An 18,362-nucleotide genomic window follows, 5' to 3' on the forward strand; every position below is an offset into this window, starting at 1 on the left:
GACCCACTTTGGACCCCAACCTTTGTGTGAAGTGAGACAGGACAACACTTCATGTGAGATTTTCACCAAATTGTACAAGACGGAGCTCAAACATAAAAGAGAAAAAATGTTGTTGGATTCCTTGCGCATTTACGGTGTGCATTTCAGCAACTCATCATTATTACTTCAACAAGCCAGACCAGCCTCACGGCATTCAAACATCCAGAAAGCAAATGAGGCCAGGGGAGCGGACAACACCTTCTAACTTTTCTTCCACTTGCCCACCATCCTGATTGGGAGATATATCGGCCATTTATTTGTCATTGCTGGGGCAGAATCCAGTTAGTCTCACACCAGCGCGCGAGCTCCATCACCACAGGCACTGCAGCAGGCCACCAGCAAATAGGGAGGGGCAACAGAGGTGCCGACATCAATCACATCCTCCGAACCAGTTGTTGAACAAATATGACGTGTTTAATTTAAAGTGCAAAGACTGGGCATATATTTGTTGCCTGCAGAAGACTGGTCTTTAATTTCTGGCCAGTGAACGATACTGCGATCCCAATGATAATCTTAAAGTTGTTGTCGGTGTAATGCCCAGCACACTCGGCAAAGGATTCAGCAAATTCTCCCCAATGGGGAGTGACGGTGGAACATTGCGGAGGCCTTGGAGAATACCGGGTCAGGCCCGCTAATGAAACGCGAACGGTGTTTACTACACATGCGGAGTAGAACGCATTGATGATGCCGTCGAGGCACCGGAGCATGGCATTCTGGCGGACGCCCGGTGCCGGCCATGAATTTGGCCTCATTCTCTGTCCAATCACTTTTCTTTCCCAATTTTGGCGTCAGCCAACGGAAAATCCCACCCCACGTCATTCATTTGTGTGGTTTGCCGGACGTTGCTTGCGGCTTGACAGCACCAATTGTCAAAAATATTTAAGAAACTTGCATCTCGACCCCCTCACCGGCACAGAGGTGCTAACCCGTTAGTTAGGCTCCACAGGAGGCCTTCCAGCCTCTTAAGCTTATTCCGCTATTCAACAAAGTCATGGTCGATCAGTACCTGGAAGTCCATCCCCCTACCTTACTGAGGAAAAGATCATGGCAAATGCGTTCAAATAACAATAATAACAATAATAATAATAATAATCACTTATTGTCACAAGGATGGAGCTCAAAGCATAAAAAGAGAAAAAATGCTGTTGGATTTCTGAGCATTTACAGTGCGCATTGCAGTAACTCACACGTAGGCTTCAATGAAGTTACTGTGAAAAGCCCCTAATCACCACATTCTGGTGCCTGTTCAGGGAGGCCGGTACGGGAATTGAACCCGAGCTGCTGGCCTTTTTCTGCATTACAAGCCAGCTGTTTAGCCCACTGTGCTAAACTGACCCCTATAGGGAAGCGGAATTGGGTAAAAAGGTTTCCCTGGAAGTTACGAGTGGCCATTTCTTGAAGGCTCCAAAGAAAAATGCAATGTTTGACTCTTTAAACTAGGAAATATAATTTATTGCATAAAAATTAATTTGTTACAATAGGAATGCTAAACTTATTTACAATCTGTAGTTTACAGAATGAACAGATACATGAAAAGAGAAACAGAGCAATAGATTCTAGCACTTTCTATACATATATGAAAGATGTACATAAAAAACTGAAGCATCACGATACGACTGAAAATGAATTAACTCTATGAACTTGCATAGCACTTGGAGTGAACGAGAGAAATTAAAGCACTATTTCGCTAACTGGTGTAATGGTACCCCTTTACACGAGGGGGAAAAAAAGAGGATTAACAGTTCGCTAAAACACCTTTAGCCTTTTTTTTCATCAATGAATACTGAAAAACGCTGGCCACAGTGATCTAAAAGTTAGTGCCAACCTCCCTCTCAGCAATAAGCAGGATTATTCTTCATCCCTGTCCAAAATCGTAATTAAATCAAGGTAGAAATGGACACCAGGAGCCATCATAGATTGATCAAATATAATTTTATAAAAACTATATATGTCACCTAAAAAAATTATTCAGGACCCTTTGATTTCTTTTAAAAGCTCAAAACTATCTTGACATTGTTTGATTAAAACAATTAATGAGGAGTGTGCGACGTTGCTGGTTATTGGGTCATGCTGGAGATAGGAGGGGGCTGACCTCTCTTTCATAAAAGCTGTAGGGAACTGGGGTTGCTAACTCCAGCTGGATATGTCGCTGGAGATTTTCGCCAACCATGGTCTAGCCGTCCCTTGCCCAGGCACACAGCCTTTCCCCATAACCCCCTCCTGCCATTGCTGATATGTTATAACTAATGAAAAGCAAGAGGCTGAAAAATATCGTCAAGACGTTTTTCATGCCCCTATGACTCTTTCCCTGGGCGCTAATTGCAGCTGTGCTCCGAAGATCAACCCTCAATTCCTGGACACTCCAGGGCAATGCTGGAGGGTTGGCAACAGCGGAACTGCAAATGGGGTTCTTTGTAACAGTCCAATTTATTCAGCTGAGGACCCACAAAGGCTCTAGCCAGACGGAGGACGACAATTCACATCCAATGATTCAGTTTCTGAAACAATCACTTAAAAATTAAAATTACACAGCGGTGGATTTAAAATGCATTTGTCCAAGAATGTCTTGAAAATAAATAACTTTACCAAATACTTAAAACATTTCAACAACATTTACAAATAACTAATATTAGTGTCACTTTTGGTGGTGTCGTTTTGGAGATTTCATACTCTCGTTGACACTAACAGCGCATCAGAAATGCATCACACACTCCCACATTCAACTAATATTCATTTATTTTTCAGGTTGGCCCGATCTTTTAGTCAAATAAAGATGCTTCCAACGGAAATGATAATTCAACCACCTCTCAAGTCCATTGACCGGCATTATCGAGTGTCTCAACGTGATATGGCAATAAACAAAGGTGTTTTATTTAAAGGCAAGTTTGGAATAAGACATCATTGGATACTTAAGCCTCAAACTGGGAATCAAATGAAGAATGAAACCTTGGAAGGTTTTGCCATCTGAGAGTTCCTGTGAAAAATAAAGATCCCAACATTTGAGTAGCATTCTCCCAGTGAGCACTTCCTTAAGACATGAGGAAGCAACCCGTGCATGACGCACTCTCATCTTGTTCGGTCCACAGCTATCTTTGGGCACCAATCTCAGGGTTCCAGAATGGCTTTACGCTTCTTCCAGCTGTCAATGTTTGTGTTAACAAGGGTTCAAAGAGCAAAGTTTTTGAGGTCCCAACAGGCTTCGTCGGTGACGTTGTTTTGAGGCTTTGTACGGCTCAGTGAGTGGGGTGGACGGAGCTGGGGGGGGGGGAAGTAAGGCGTGGACCGTGGAGAACATTACAACACGGAATGAAGTTTCTGTTATGGAAGGATAGGGGACACGTGTTGAATGACGGCGGTATGTCAGAATGCTTCCATGTGTCTTTTGTCTGCTTTTCATACATGTCCCCGATTAACATTTAGCATTAAAATAAAGAATCCGAGAAACCAAAGCTGAATTAAGTTTAAGAATATAATGCTGAAAATGTGCTTCGAAATATAAAAAGCACCGTAACATAGTAACGTCTCTTCCATATTCGTTCAAATCAAACGTTGGACTTCATGTTGAGCATCCACATCCTGGATTGGTCTACGTGGGTTTGGCTATTTTATCTGTGGGAGCAATGCAAGGTCATCGACCAGAAATAACTCTCCGGGGGATGATCGGTTCCTTTGATAAATCACTATTGCTTTGCGTCAAGTCTCAAACCACCTTAACCCGTGGCCTCACCTTGGCGAAGATTGAGTAGGAACTTTCCTTGTGTATCTCAATGGAGTGATGGGGTGGAGGGGGGTGAAAGAGCAGAGGGCAGTAGATCAGGTGTACCTGCACTGGATTCATAAAACTCTGCATGGTATTCAGAAACGGCGGATGCTTGCCTAGTAATGATTGTGGTTGGTATGGCTGGCTGAGTGCCCACTAACCCTTTGCACCTCATTCCTCTGCGCGTATTAACCTGCTTATTTCAAATGCCACCACTACAATAGTGGACAGAGGATCTTGTACAAGCCCATTAAGCGCTTGGTCATGGACATCTTCAGCAGGAACCTCTCTGAGCTTGTATCAAAAAGAGAGAAAAGCTTTGGAAATTACTCTTAAGACGTGTTCTGCGATCATGACTTGGGAGAAACCAGCACAGATACGGCATCTTGCAAAGCATTCTTCCAAGACTGAACAGAGACTTTTTGCTGGCTACGTAAAAATAAAATGAGAGAGGACAACATGGCCCAGTGACGGCTGCCTGCATCTATAATTCATTCTCTTCTTCTTCGTAAACAGTTGTGAGCAGCTCAGTTGGATTCCTTCTCTACTTATTTGTACAACTTGTGCACTAGGATCTGAGTCTACATTGGCCGTGAATGTCAACAAATCCTTGGGTTTTATACAAAGTTTCACACTAGGAGCAAAAAAAAAAGCATCCAAAGATATGGATAATAAATTAAATGCGTTTCCTAAGAAACTGTTATCCTTTTACAAGCTGCCCAAAGCTTTCGAGAGGAGAGAAGGGTTTGTCGAGAGTGAATGTGACACCTTCAGCTCTCATGTACAAAAATGCCAAGTTCCTAATTTGCTGGGTGCCCCAATGAGCAACAAGCTGATTTCAGTTGGCATAGATGCAAGGGTTCCATCACTATGTGGGGAATGTTATCCATGTTTCAGCATTCTTCTGTTGTCATGACGACCATCATGTCACTCTTGCCCATCTCCTCGAGGACACCAGCGAGGGAATTGATGTCTCCGTCATCTTGATGTTGAGCCTCCCACAAGTCCAGGATGACCCCAGTGGGACTGAGTTTTGTAGCAAAATAGGTGAGATACCTAAGCATGAGAGAGAGGGGAACAAAATTAATAAATGCTATCTCTAAACGTACACTGACAGTGCAATAAATTTCTGGTTGCAGGTGGGAATGAAATGGCTGGCTTGTTTTCTGAGGTTATCTATTTTTTGCACAGATTCAAATGTGACAAGATTAATAAATTGAAGGCCCCATCCTTGAGCACCTCTATTCCCAACAGAATCGGGGGAGTTAGACGTTCATCCATCAATCAAGCTGCATTGCTCCAAGTGACTGAGATAGATTTTACTCACATCTGCAACATTACTATCCTTCACTGACTGCATTCTGCGGGAGAAATAATCCTGCTTTTATTGGTAGACTTCGCTGTAGCTTCAGTCAAGAAGGATGGTAAATCGAATGTTGGCCTTTAATGCAAGGGAGGTGGAGTACAAAAATAGGGAGGTCCGTACAGGGCATTGATGAGATCATATCTCGAGTATTGTGTGCAATTTTGGTCTCCTTACTTTTAAAAAATAAATTTAGAGTACCCAATTCATTTTTTCCAATTTAAGGGGCAATTTAGTGTGCTCAATCCACCTACCTTGCACATCTTTGGGTTGTGGGGGTGAAACCCACGCAGACACGGGGAGAATGTGCAAACTCCACACGGACAGTGACCCAGAGCCGGGATCGAACCTGGGACCTCGGCGCCATGAGACTGCAGTGCTAACCACTGCGCCTCTGTGCTGCCCCTGGTCTCCTTACTTAAGGGAAGATATATATGCATTGGAGGCAGTTCAGACAAGGATCAGGAGGCTAATTCCTGGGACAAAGCGATTGGGGTCTGAGGAAAGGTTGAGTAGGCTGGGCCAATGCCCTCTGAAGTTTAGAAGAATGTTCTTATTGAAACATAACATCCTGAAGAGGGCTTGACAGGGTAACGTCTCCCCTTGTGGGGGAATCGAGAACTAGTGGGCACAGTTTAAAAATAAAAGATCTCCTGTTTAAGACGGAGATGAGGAGGAATTTCTTCTTCCAGATGGTCTTTAGTCTTTGGAATTCTCTTCCTCAGAGAGCAGAGGAGACTGGGGGCTAGATTCTCTGTCGGCGGGATTCTCCATTATGCCGGCAGCACACTGGCGCCCACGGATTTCCCAACGGACTAGGGATGCTCACAATGGCAAATCCCGTTAGGTGGCTGCCAGGACGGAGCCGCTGTCGGTGCGGGCGCATCGCACCAGATGGAGAATCTCGGCCTGAGTCTTTGAATATATCCAAGGCTCAGTTAGATTTGTGGGGCTGGATTCTCTGCACCCCGATATCGCATCTGGCGCAAGGGCGGAGAGTCTAGTTTCACTCATGGAATCGGGACCGGTGCCGGTTCCTTCATTCTCCGGCCCCTGAAAAGCGGCGTAATCCTCACCTGCACCTCCTCCACCTGCGCTGATTGCCAGAGGCCCTCCCCGCTATTCTCCCCACCTGACCGGCCGGAGTCCTGACGGCGTGGATCTAATGTGGTCCTGCCGTTTGGGATACGCACATGGCGGCTGCGGACTCAGTCCGTGCCCGCCATAGTCGGGGATGGACCGATCGGAGGGCGGGGGGGGGCCTCATACAGGACCGGGGTATTTGTGAGCGTGTGGTGACGGTCAGGCGTGCGGCCGATCGGGGGCACTATGGAGGCCGCTGGAGGCCACCACCGTGAGCATGCGCGGCCTCTGATCCAGAAGTGCGGGGGGGCCATATTGGGAGCTGGAGCTGCAAACTTGACAACAGCTGCCTGCTAGCCCCCTGCAAGGCTGTGAATCTGTGACCTTTTGATGCCAGTTTTTCTGGCGTGGGGTCATAGTCCCTGAAGCAGAGAATCCAGCCCCTGATCTATGAGAGTTAAGGTGGACAGGCAGGAGAACGCAGTTGGGGCTGCGATCAGATCAGACATGATGGTACGGAATTGGTGCGGTAGACCTGAGGGGCTGAATGGCCTTCTCCTGCTCCATCTCTCCTGATATTATGAAGAGCTCAGACACTGTAGATTATGAACCTCAAGTTCCTCCCACCTGCAACTCATTGGCTGACACAATGGCGTCAATGTTCAGTCCATATACACAAATAGTGGTGTGCGCGGGTAGAAGTTCCATTTTATTCACGGCAGCCACATCGCTCACACATGAACCAAATTATTTCAATTCATTCTGCCTGTTGAGAGGCGGTATCGCAAATCTCTGCTCACCTGTCAACCCCCAGCTTCTGGGCCAGGAGCCTCCAGTCATTGCCCCGGGTATTTGGTGCGTCCAAATTGGTGCAGATTTTCTGCCTGATGGAATATGGAATCTTAAAGGCATAAGGGCCCACCTGGGTGGTTACGTTGCTGCCAACCTGTGTGTGAAACGGGCTAACACATTTGGCATTCTGTTAAGGAAAGTAATAGATATTTATTATTATGTTCATACCAATTTGGGCATCTAAGATTACAATGCAAACAAAATAAATATAAATAATAACATTCAGGATTTGCTTGGTCCACAGTGTCGATGTGAGGACTCTTCTCTTCAATTTCTAGTGAAATTAATGCATTTTGAAAGAGAGCGTCCACCAGTCCATTGAGATTAGAGAACAGAAGGACATCTCAAGTGTGACCCCCACCAACGCTCCCATGGCGAGTGTACAGACCAACAATACCAACTCCCAATACTTCCAGCTGCACAGGGGCACCAGACAAGGATGCCCACTGTCCCCGCTGCTGTTCGCACTAGCAATTGAGCCGCTAGCAATCGCGCTCAGGGCAGCAAAAAATTGGAGGGGGATCCGAAGGGGAGGTAGAGAGCACAGAGTCTCACTCTATGCGGATGATCTGCTCCTCTATATCTCGGACCCACAAAGCAGCATGGACGGAATCATCGCGCTCCTGAAAGAGTTTGGAGCCTTCTCGGGCTACAAACTCAACATGAGCAAAGTGAGATCTTCCCAGTACACCCACAAGGGGGGGGGGGGGGGAGGGGGGGGGGGAGGCAGCACTAAAGGGGCTGCCGTTCAAACAAGCCCGACATAAATTCCGCTACCTGGGGATCCAAATAGCCCATGACTGGAAAGGGATCCACAAATGGAACCTCACCAGCCTGACGGAGGAAGTTAAAAAGGACCTGCAAAGATGGAACACACTCCCGCTCTCCCTCGCGGGGAGAGTTCAGACGATCAAAATGAACGTACTGCCCAGGTTCCTCTTCCTGTTTAGATCCATTCCGATCTACATCCCCAAGGCCTTTTTCAAAGCGCTGGACAAACTCATCATGGCGTTCGTATGGGGGGGTAAAAATGCTAGGATCCCAAAGAAGGTCTTACAAAAAACAAAAACCAGGGGAGGGTTAGCCCTCCCGAATCTACAATTCTACCACTGGGCAGCAACAGCCGAGCGAGTAAGGGGATGGATCCAGGAGCCAGAAGCTGAGTGGGTGCGTGCGGAGGAGGCCTCCTGCATGGGAACCTCCCTCCGGGCCCTCGCCACGGCAGCACTCCCATCCCCACCCAAAAAACACTCCAGCAGCCCAGTGGTGACAGCCACCCTCCAATCCTGGAACCAACTGCGGCAGCAACTTGGCCTGACCAAAATGTCGAACAGGGCTCCCATCTGCAACAACCATAGGTTCAAACCAGCACTGACCGACGCCACCTTCAAAAGGTGGAGGCAGGACGGGGGGACACTGACAGTCAGGGACCTATACACGGACGACAGGATCGCAACACTGGACGAACTGACAGAGAAATTGCAGCTAGCTGGGGGGAACAAGCTACGGTACCTGCAGCTCAAAAACTTCCTACGAAAGGAGACAAGGACGTACCCACAACCGCCACGACAGACACTACTGGAAGACCTACTGGACGCAAGTATCCTAGAGAAAGGGAACTGTAGTGACATGTATGACCGACTGGTAGATAGGGACGACACCGTACTGGACGCAACAAGGAGGAAATGGGAGGACGACCTGGGGATGGAGATCGGGTGGGGACTCTGGAGCGAAGCACTGCATAGGGTCAACTCCACCTCCACGTGCGCAAGGCTCAGCCTGACGCAACTAAAAGTGGTACATAGAGCCCACTTAACAAGAACCCGTATGAGTAGGTTCTTCCCGGAGGTGGAAGACAGATGTGAACGGTGCCAAAGAGGCCCGGCCAACCACGCCCACATGTTCTGGTCTTGCCCCAGACTCGTGGAGTACTGGACAGCCTTCTTCGAGGTAATGTCCAAAGTGGTGGGAGTGAGGGTGGAGCCATGCCCGATAGTGGCGGTCTTCGGGGTTTCAGAACAGCCAGATCTATTCCTGGGGAGGAGGGCAGACGCCCTTGCCTTTGCCTCCCTGATCGCCCGCCGTAGAATCCTGTTTGGCTGGCGGTCAGCAGCACCGCCCAGAGCTGCGGACTGGCTGTCCGACCTCTCGGAATCTCTCCAAATGGAGAAAATCAAATTTGCCATCCGAGGGTCGGACGACGGCTTCCACAGAACGTGGGAGCCATTCATGCAACTGTTCCGGGACCTATTTGTGGCCAATGTACAAGAGGAAGAATAGTCGGGGGAAGGTAGCGGGAGGGGGGGGGGGGGGGGGGGGGGGGGCTACAGGTTCGTTACGGGGGTTCGATGGCTAGCTAAGGCCCAAAACCAAACTAAATAAACATGTTGGGGGGGGGGGGGCGGGGGGGGGGGGGGGCGCAGTTACTACTACGAAGATGCTTACCTGTAAATATGTATGTTAATTTTTGCGTGTTTGTTTTTTTTCTTTTTTCTTTCTCCTAACAATTTGTAATTTGTTCAATATAAAATATGAAAACTGAATAAAAACATTTATAAAAAAAAAAAAAGTGTGACCCCCACCAGCGTCTGTGGCTTCATTATTTCAATTCTCCACCTCGCCCTCACTGACATCTCTGTCCTTGGTTCCTGACTCTGTTCCAACTGGCTTACTGGAAGCCCGAGACAGCGCCCCCTTCTCTTCACTGAGGCACTTCACATCTTCCTTGATTTCAGATCATGAATACCGCTCCTATCCCTTTTGCAAACCCATTGCTGGCAATGACTCTGCTGTGGCCATTCGTACCTCCAGTAGACTCATCTTTTGTTTCTTCGTTGGTCCCCACCTTTTGCCTTCCAACGTGATCCCTCTATCATTTAATCTTTCCGCACCCCTCCCCGCCACGCCATCCCATCAGATCTCCCCTTTTGTTCTTCCCTCTATTGTCGTCGCTTCATTTCCCTGTTGCCTGACTTGCTTAAGGCCTGCTACCACGCCAATGTTTTCCAGTTCTGAGTATTTGCAGAATTTTCTGTTCATATTTGACACCTCCACAAACCTGCTTCTCGTGTCGCTATCAGTTACACCCAGAAAGATTCTAAAAGGTGCCATGGGTCGCTGCTCCAAAGTGATCCCTTGGGATACAGCTACACAAATTGTGAAAATAGCTACCCATAACGATAAGACCATTCAAAAAAAGCAAAGAAAGTGCTGGAGTTCATTTCTCGAGGGTTAAAATTGAAAAGCTGCGAAGTTACGTGAAACATCCTTGGAGTGTTCGATTGACCACTCTTGGGAGCACTGTGCACAATTCCGGTCTCCATTTTTTAAATAGGGGGCGCAATCTATCGGCCTCGCAATCTATCACTCGGGAAGTGACAAGGTCGGTAAATCTCGCGTGTCGACGCTCGTGAGATTTTCTGGCTTTGCCACTCCTCGTGAAATCTACCGAGATCCCGCGAAGCGTTGGGATCTGGATCCCGCCGATTGAGAACGGGATCCAGGTTTGGATATTCAAGTGGCACTGGCAGGGGCAGTGCCAAGATGGCATCTTACCCGTGCCAGGGGTAAGGCCCAGGATGCCCTGCCCTTATGAGGTGAGGTGCGGAGGACTCAATGACCCCCAAATTGATGGGTTGGGGCATTGGGGGTCCGGAGACCGTGGTGGGAGTAGGGGGGCCTAGAGACCCGGGGGGAGGGGGGGGGGGGGGGGGGGAGCATTCACGGAGCTGGTTAGCGCAGGAATTGAGCCTAGGCGCGGACTTGGTGGGTCTGTCCGCACCAAGGCCCAGAAATGAAACAGAGTCCCATTTAATAGCCGGGGAACCATCCAGCTAAACCCGCCCGACACGGGACTCTATTTCGTTTCTGCTAAATCAAACCCAGGATATGGAGGCTGTGGAGAAGGTGCAAAACAATAAAAGTACTAGAATGACACCAGGGCCGGGATTCTCCCCTACCCGGCGGGGCGGGGGGGAGGGGGGTCCCGGCGTAGTGGAGTGGCGCCAACCACTCCGGCGTCGGGCCTCCCCAAAGGGGCTAGGCCCGCGCCGGAGTGTTTTCTGCTCCGCCGGCCGGCCGGCGCCAAAACCGGCGCCAATAGCCTTTGGCGCCCGCCACCCGGGCTGGACGAAAGGCCTTCGCAGGTCTGCGCATGCGCCGGTAGGGGGGGTCTCTTCTGCCTCCTCCATGGTGGAGGCTGTGGCGGCGGCGGAAGAAAAAGAGTGCCCCCCTGGCAATGGCCCGCCTTCCAATCGGTGGGCCCCGATCGCGGGCCAGGACACGTGGGGGCACCCCCTGGGGTCCGATCGCCTCGCGTCCCCTCCAGGACCCCGGGGGCCCGCTCGCGCCGCCAATCCCGCCGGCACCAGAGGTGCTCCAATTCCCGCTGGCGGGAGAGGCCTGTCAGTGGCGGGACTTCAGCCCAGCGTGGGCCGGAGAATTGCTGCGGGGGCATGCCGATTGGCAGGGCGTGATTCCCGCCGATTCCCGCGTGGCGGAGAATTCCACGGCGGAGGCGGGATTTATGCCGGCTCTGGGAGATTCCCCGACCTTGTGGGTGGTCGGAGAATTCCACCCCAGATCTGAGATGTTTACATGTCTGAAAGGTCTATAGGGCGCAATTCTCCCAAAGGGAGACAAACAGCCAACGCCAGAGTGAAACCCGGAGTGTTTCACTCCGGCGTCGGAGGCCGCTCCTCGCCCCCTATTCTCCCCCCCCCGGGGGCTAGGAGCGGCGGCGCGTGAATTTCGCGGGCCGGGCCTTGATTCTTGCGTCAAAGCGGCACGCTGGGAATGACGCAACCGGCAGTGCCTAAGTGACGGCAACCGCGCATGCGCCTCCGCTGCCACGCAAGACATGGCGGCTTGATCTTGCGGGGCGGCGGAGGGAAAAGAGTGCGTCTCTTAGAGACACCGGCCCGACGATCGGTGGGCACCGATCGCGGGCCAGACACCGCCTGAGCACACCCGTGGTGCTTGATCCTCCCTCCGCCCCCCACAGGCCCAACACACAGCGGACGCGCGCTGTTCACGTCGGCAGCGACCAGGTGTGGTTGGTGCCGGCGTGAACCGGTTGGGTTCGGCAGGCCGCTCGGCCCATCCGGGCCGGAGAATCGCCGGTCGCCGTTAGAAACGGCGAGCGGCGATTCTCCTTGCGGCCTGTCGCAAAACGCAACATGCCATTTTGGGGTGGGTGGGAGAATCGCGGGGGGTGCCAGGGCGGCGTGGCGTGATTCGCCCGGCCCTCCCGCGATTCTCCCACACGGTGGGCGAAATTCTCCGACCCCCAGCAGGGTCGGAGAGTCGCCTGGGGGCGCCTAAAATCCCGCCCCCGCCGTGGCAGAGATTCTCCGCCACCCGGGAAGTGGCGGGGGCTGGAATCTCGCCACTCCGATCGGAGAGACCCCTGCGGCGATTCTCCGGCCCGGATGGGCCGAAGTCCCGCCGCTGGGAGGCCTCTCCCGCCGCCGAGGTTTAAACGGCGGGCTCAGCGGCGCGAGCAGGCCCCCGGGGACCTGGGGGGGCGGTCGAACCTCGGGGGGTGCCCCCACGGAGGCCTGGCCCGCGATCGGGGCCCCCCTCTCAGAGTCCGGGCCAGTGCCCTGGCTGCACTAGTTTCTTCCGGGTCCGCCACGGCCTCCACCATGGCGGAGGCGGAAGAGAACCCCACATCGCGCATGCGCCGGCAGTGACGTCAGCGGCCAGCTGCCGCTGACGTCACTGCCGGCGCATGCGCAGACCGGCGAAAGCCTTTCGGCCAGCCCCGCTGCCGGGGGCGCCGGTTTTTTGCGCCGGTCTTCAGGTGGCAACCGCTCCGGCGCGGGGCTGGCCCCCAAAGGTGGGGAGAATTCCCCATCTTTGGGGAGGCGCGACCCCTGAGTGGTTGGCGCCACTCCCCTACTCCGGGACCCTCCGTCACGCCGGCTAGGGGAGAATGCCGCCCCGTGTGAGGGGCGGAGAATGGCGTCCATAGAGTTTTGAAAAAGAGAAAATGGATGAGAGACCTCGATAGAAGTCTTCAAAAATGTGAAGGGGTTTGATAGAATAGACATAGGGGTTGCTTTCACTGGGATAGCTACAGAAAAATCCAACGGGGACGCAGGAGAAATGCCTTCACCCATTCCTTCTGGAATGGTTAAGGAAAATAGCACGGCTGCATTTAAGGAGAAGCTGGAGAAACAGATGCGGGAGAACGGAACAGAAGGATATGGTGATAGGGTGAGATGAAGTAGGGCAGGTGGAGGTTCATGTCGTACATAAATATTGGTACTGACTTGTTGGGCCGAATGGCATATTTCTAGCTGTAAATTCTATGTAATACGATACAGGTACAATCAACCCCAACGCATCTCTCAATATCTCGTACCTCTTCCCTCTTTAATGCTTTTAAAATATAGGTATAGTTCAATAACAGAGGGAAGTCTGTTCTATGTGGAAGGTTGGTGAGCATATATTCCAACCCACTGCTCCCCACTGTTCTTACCTCTTCAATGGTCGTGTGTAGCTGGAATATCTGCCCCTCTCCCTCCACCTGTCTGACGCAGATTTTACAGGAAAATTCAGTCGATGCCAGGCTGTGCCTCTCCAGCGAAAAGGTGCAGTGCAACGCTCTCTGAGTACCACTCCAGATATGATAAAATGGGATTTCCTGGGAAGATTCAAGAGGGAGAGAGAGAGAGAAGCAGAGAGAGAGAGAGACAGTCAGAGAGAGGAGCAGAGAGAGAGAGGGAGAGAGAGAGAGAGAAGGGGAGAGAGGGAGAGAGAGAGGAGCAAAGAGAAAGGGGCAGAGACAGAAAACAACATTTGATCATTTTCATCTAATCCGTTCGTTGAATATAAGACATGTGTCAGTATTTACAGGGGGGTCTCCGGGAAGTGTGTCAGTATTTACAGGGGGTTCCCTGGGGAGTGTGTCAGTATTTATAGGGGGTTCCCTGGGGAGTGTGTCAGTATTTACAGGGGGTTCCTTGGGGAGTGTGTCAGTATTTACAGGGGGTTCCTTGGGGAGTGTGTCAGTATTTACAGGGGGTTCCTTGGGGAGTGTGTCAGTACTTACAAGAGGGTCTCCGGGAAGTGTGTCAGTATTTACAGGGGGTCCACGGGGAGTGTGTCAGTATTTACAGGGGGGTCCCCGGGGAGTGTGTCAGTATTTACAGCGAGACCCCGGGGAGTGTGTCAGTATTTACAGGGAGTACCCGGGAGTGTGTCAGTATTTACAGAGGGTCCCCGGGGAGTGTGTCAGTATTTACAGGGGGTTCCCTGGGGAGTGTGTCAGTATTTACAGGGAGTCCCCGGGGAGTGTGTCAGTATTTACAGGGGGTTCCCGGGGGAGTGTGTCAGTATTTACAGGGGGTTCCCTGGGGAGTGTGTCAGTATTTACAGGGAGTCCCCGGGGAGTGTGTCAGTATTTACAGGAGGTACCCTGGGGAGTGTGTCAGTATTTACATGGGGTCCCCGGGGAGTGTGTCAGTATTTACAGGAGGTTCCCTGGGGAGTGTGTCAGTATTTACAGGAGGTACCCTGGGGAGTGTGTCAGTATTTACATGGGGTTCCCTGGGGAGTGTGTCAGTATTTACAGAGGGTCCCCGGGGAGTGTGTCAGTATTTACAGGAGGTTCCCTGGGGAGTGTGTCAGTATTTACAGGCGGTTCCCTGGGGAGTGTGTCAGTATTTACAGGAGGTTCCCTGGTGAGTGTGTCAGTATTTACAGGAGGTTCCCTGGGGAGTGTGTCAGTATTTACAGGAGGTTCCCTGGGGAGTGTGTCAGTATTTACAGGGGGGTTCCCTGGGGAGTGTGTCAGTATTTACAGGCGGTTCCCTGGGGAGTGTGTCAGTATTTACAGGCGGTTCCCTGGGGAGTGTGTCAGTATTTACAGCGGGTTTGCTGGGTGTTGGTGAGTCGCCTTCTTGAGTTCACTGAGGTGTTTACTGTGCCCTTTCCGAGGGGGGTTTGGAGGCAGCCACATTGCTGTGGGTTTGGAGTCACATGTTGATCAGACCGGGTAGGGATGGCCGATTTCCCTCCCTGATGATTGTTTTTTAAACCAATTTGTCTGCTTCATGGACCTCATTATTGAGACTAGCTTTTTAATTCCTGAATTATTTCACGAGTTGAATTGTAATTCCCCAGCTGCTGTGGTGGAATGGGAACACCTTCCCTCAGGTCACCTGTCCAGGGGCGGCATTCTCCCCTACCCGGCGTGACGGAGGGTCCCAGAGTAGGGGAGTGGCGCCAACCACACAGGGGTCGCGCCTCCCCAAAGGTGGGGAATTCTCCCCACCTTTGGGGGCCAGCCCCGCGCCGGAGCGGTTGCCACCTGAAGACCGGCGCAAAAAACCGGCGCCCCCGGCAGCGGGGCTGGCCGAAAGGCTTTCGCCAGTCCGCGCATGCGCCGGCAGTGACGTCAGCAGCAGCTGGCTGCTGACTTCACTGCCAGCGCATGCGCGATGTGGGGTTCTCTTCCGCGTCCGCCATGGTGGAGGCCGTGGCGGACCCGGAAGAAACTAGTGCAGCCAGGGCTAACCACTATGCCACCGTGCCGCCTCCAATGACATTAAGCATTGGATCTGACCAGTCTGGGAAGAAATCATTGATACTTCAGTTCCAAACGCTCACCAGGTTAAATAGGAATAAGACCATAAGACATAGGAGCAGAATTAGGCCACTCGGCCCATCGAGTCTCATCCCCATTCTCCTGCCTTCTCCTATGCCAAGGTGGAAGGCACTAGAAGCTTCTGAACTCTAAAACAAAACGGTCCCCAATTCACCCTCCTCTCTTCTAAAGGCCGTTGTTGAAATTTGCCTCAATGCAGACACCACACAGTACCTCCCCTTTGTTCATGACCCCAGGTGGCGGACGAGTGGTAGGTTAGTCAGCCAAGAGAAGCATCGCAATCAGGCATTTTCAAGGACAGCCAGGCAGCCCTCTGACCTTACCCACAGAGGTCAACTAGCTCGACAGACCAGGAGTCGAACTTAACATATTACACAGGGGGACTTGTCTGAACTGAAGGTTCAAGGACCATTCAGCCACCAATTCCCAGTGGGATAGTAGCAGAATTACTGGAGGCTTTGCCCTGACTCTGTCATGCCCCTTCCATCCTTCCGTGATACAGGTTTCTATGATTCTATCGCCGAGCGTGTGGGATTAAGCTTTTGAAGAGCTATCACAGGCACAAAAGGGCTGAATGACTTCCTTTTGAGCTGTAGGTGGTCAAGTCGATAATAATGCAAGACAAATACTTCCAGTTCAGCTGCTGTACATGGTAAAGACTTGCATCTTTTGGTTTTGATTGAACAGGCCAAATTGCAAAGACAGAAATGTGCCTTCGATATTCTTTGTGAATGATGCCTGGCGAAGATCTGACAACTCGGCCCCTACCTGATATTTGGCAAGCAATTTGCTTCTCCACAGTGAGTGAGGGATATCGTGGATGGAGAGCCGGAGGTTGTGGTAACTGTCCTTGAACAGCAAGCTTTTGGGTTCCTCCAGCAAGTATCCACCCAGAGTCCGTTCCAGCTCCAGAACCTCCTGCACGGAGACACAATCAGACAAATTTTAAAAATACTCGCTGAGTGAAGAAATCCCCCCCTTATCTCCCGATTGGATTTATTACTAACTAACTTGTACATTTTGTATTCATCCACAAGCGGATACATTCTGTCCACATCTACCCTGTGTAACCCAATCATGGCGTTAGCTGGCAGCCCCTCCAAGCCTCTCAGATCAAGGGACTACATGGGATTTTTTTCATTGCCATGTGGGTGCCAGGTCCCGATAATAAAGATGAAAGGATAATGCAAAATGCTGGAAGTCCGAAATAAGAACAAAATGTAGGCTAGGCAGCATCTGAGGAGGTATCAAGACTGAGTTAACCCTCTGTTACAAGTAAGTGAAGTTAGTGATTTAACCATTTCTAACTAAGTTTGGGGACCGAGAAAAGAGCAGGTGGGATTGGGGGAAAGAGCAAAAGGAAACTTGGTCGCAGCAGGGATTCCCAGCAGGACAATGGAAAATCCATTGGGATGTACTCAAAGAATCCCAGAAGAGGTCAAACTTCCAGATTGACTCGTGGGAGACCCAGGCTTGACGAAAAAGGCAAAGATAGTCAGAAAGGCACCAAACACATCGGGAGACTTTGTGGGAAATGTGCAGAGGTGAATTTGAAGTGCCGGAGGGAGCCCAACCCCCTGAGCACCACCTGCCCCACATGTGGCACAGTCTGCGGATCGTGCATTGGCTTCGTCAACCATCTCAGAACCTATCAAACCAGAAGCAAATCGTCCTCGATCCAAAGAAAAAGGAAGCAGGCGTGATTTAATGGCAGAAGGGATGATGGTGAAAGACAAAAAGGGGTGATACTGGGACAAGTAACGAAACAAAGGAATCAAACCAATGGAGATGTAAATGGCAACAGCGAAAACATCACCAGGGCCTGCTGAATGAAACAGCACAGGGGCTATTGAAATTAGAAGTTACCAAAATCAATGTTGAATCTGTAAAGTTTTAAATCCTTCAAATAATCCTTCTTGCGTCACTCTTTAAAAAGCATCTAATAATAGGGAGCCCACTGTAAAAAAGAAACACACCAAAAGCTAAGAATGGACATGGAGAAGCTGACAACGTAACAGGTACCTTCAAAGCATCTGGAGTGTCGTCCACACAGTACACTTTAAGGCAGTACTCCAGAGATGTACATGAGGTGGGTGCAAATATGGCGAGCTGGAGTCTTTTAATGGCTGACCTGGAGACGGACTCCCCAACGAGAGCGTACGTGCCCAACTGATCCAGCAAAATGTGGCAGGACTGGGGGTCAAGCTGACAGTAGCACGGGGTGTTTAAATTCTCCTCCTCCAACGTCACCACCTCCTGAAGAGAGAGAGGAGAGAGACAGAGAGAAAAACAGTTCGGTTCAGGTGAGAACAACAACAACAAAATTGCCTCGGACAACATTCCTCCCTCGTCGTTTCTCGACATGAAATGTCTGCTCTTATCTCAACGTGAAGAGCAATTTAAAGCATGCGGAAGGATTTGACAGACTTGGAAAGAGAACAATATAAACGCCATCAATGACAACATCTTGTGTGTATACAGCACCTTTAGCATGTTTCCAAGGTCCTTTGCAGGAGTGTTATCAAACAGAATTTGATACCTAGCCACATAAGGAGATATTAGGATAGGTGACCGATCGTTTGGTCAAAGATGTAGATTTTAAGAAGCTTTGGAAAGGAGGAGAACCAGAGAGAGAGGCCGAGCTAGTTTAG

At 50.7% G+C, this 18,362-nt stretch overlaps 1 protein-coding gene across 3 annotated transcripts in view; it reads right to left on the reverse strand.

The window, feature by feature from the left end:
* Positions 1 to 1,461: 1,461 nt before the first annotated feature.
* unc5b (unc-5 netrin receptor B) overlaps positions 1,462 to 18,362 on the reverse strand; it is a 230,359-nt gene continuing 213,458 nt past the window's right edge. For all 3 annotated transcript variants that reach the window (XM_038783243.1, XM_038783244.1, XM_038783242.1), the window contains 5 exons: positions 17,734 to 17,967; positions 16,480 to 16,629; positions 13,582 to 13,746; positions 7,046 to 7,224; positions 1,462 to 4,855 (listed from right to left, as the gene is read on the reverse strand). In XM_038783243.1, the coding sequence (XP_038639171.1) occupies positions 4,693 to 4,855; positions 7,046 to 7,224; positions 13,582 to 13,746; positions 16,480 to 16,629; positions 17,734 to 17,967 (891 nt within the window). In that variant the 3' untranslated portion in view covers positions 1,462 to 4,692. The remainder of the gene's footprint in view (positions 4,856 to 7,045; positions 7,225 to 13,581; positions 13,747 to 16,479; positions 16,630 to 17,733; positions 17,968 to 18,362) is intronic.

This window comes from Scyliorhinus canicula, chromosome 22 (assembly GCF_902713615.1).
Source record: "Scyliorhinus canicula chromosome 22, sScyCan1.1, whole genome shotgun sequence".
In the NCBI taxonomy this organism is placed as follows: Eukaryota; Metazoa; Chordata; class Chondrichthyes; order Carcharhiniformes; family Scyliorhinidae; genus Scyliorhinus; species Scyliorhinus canicula.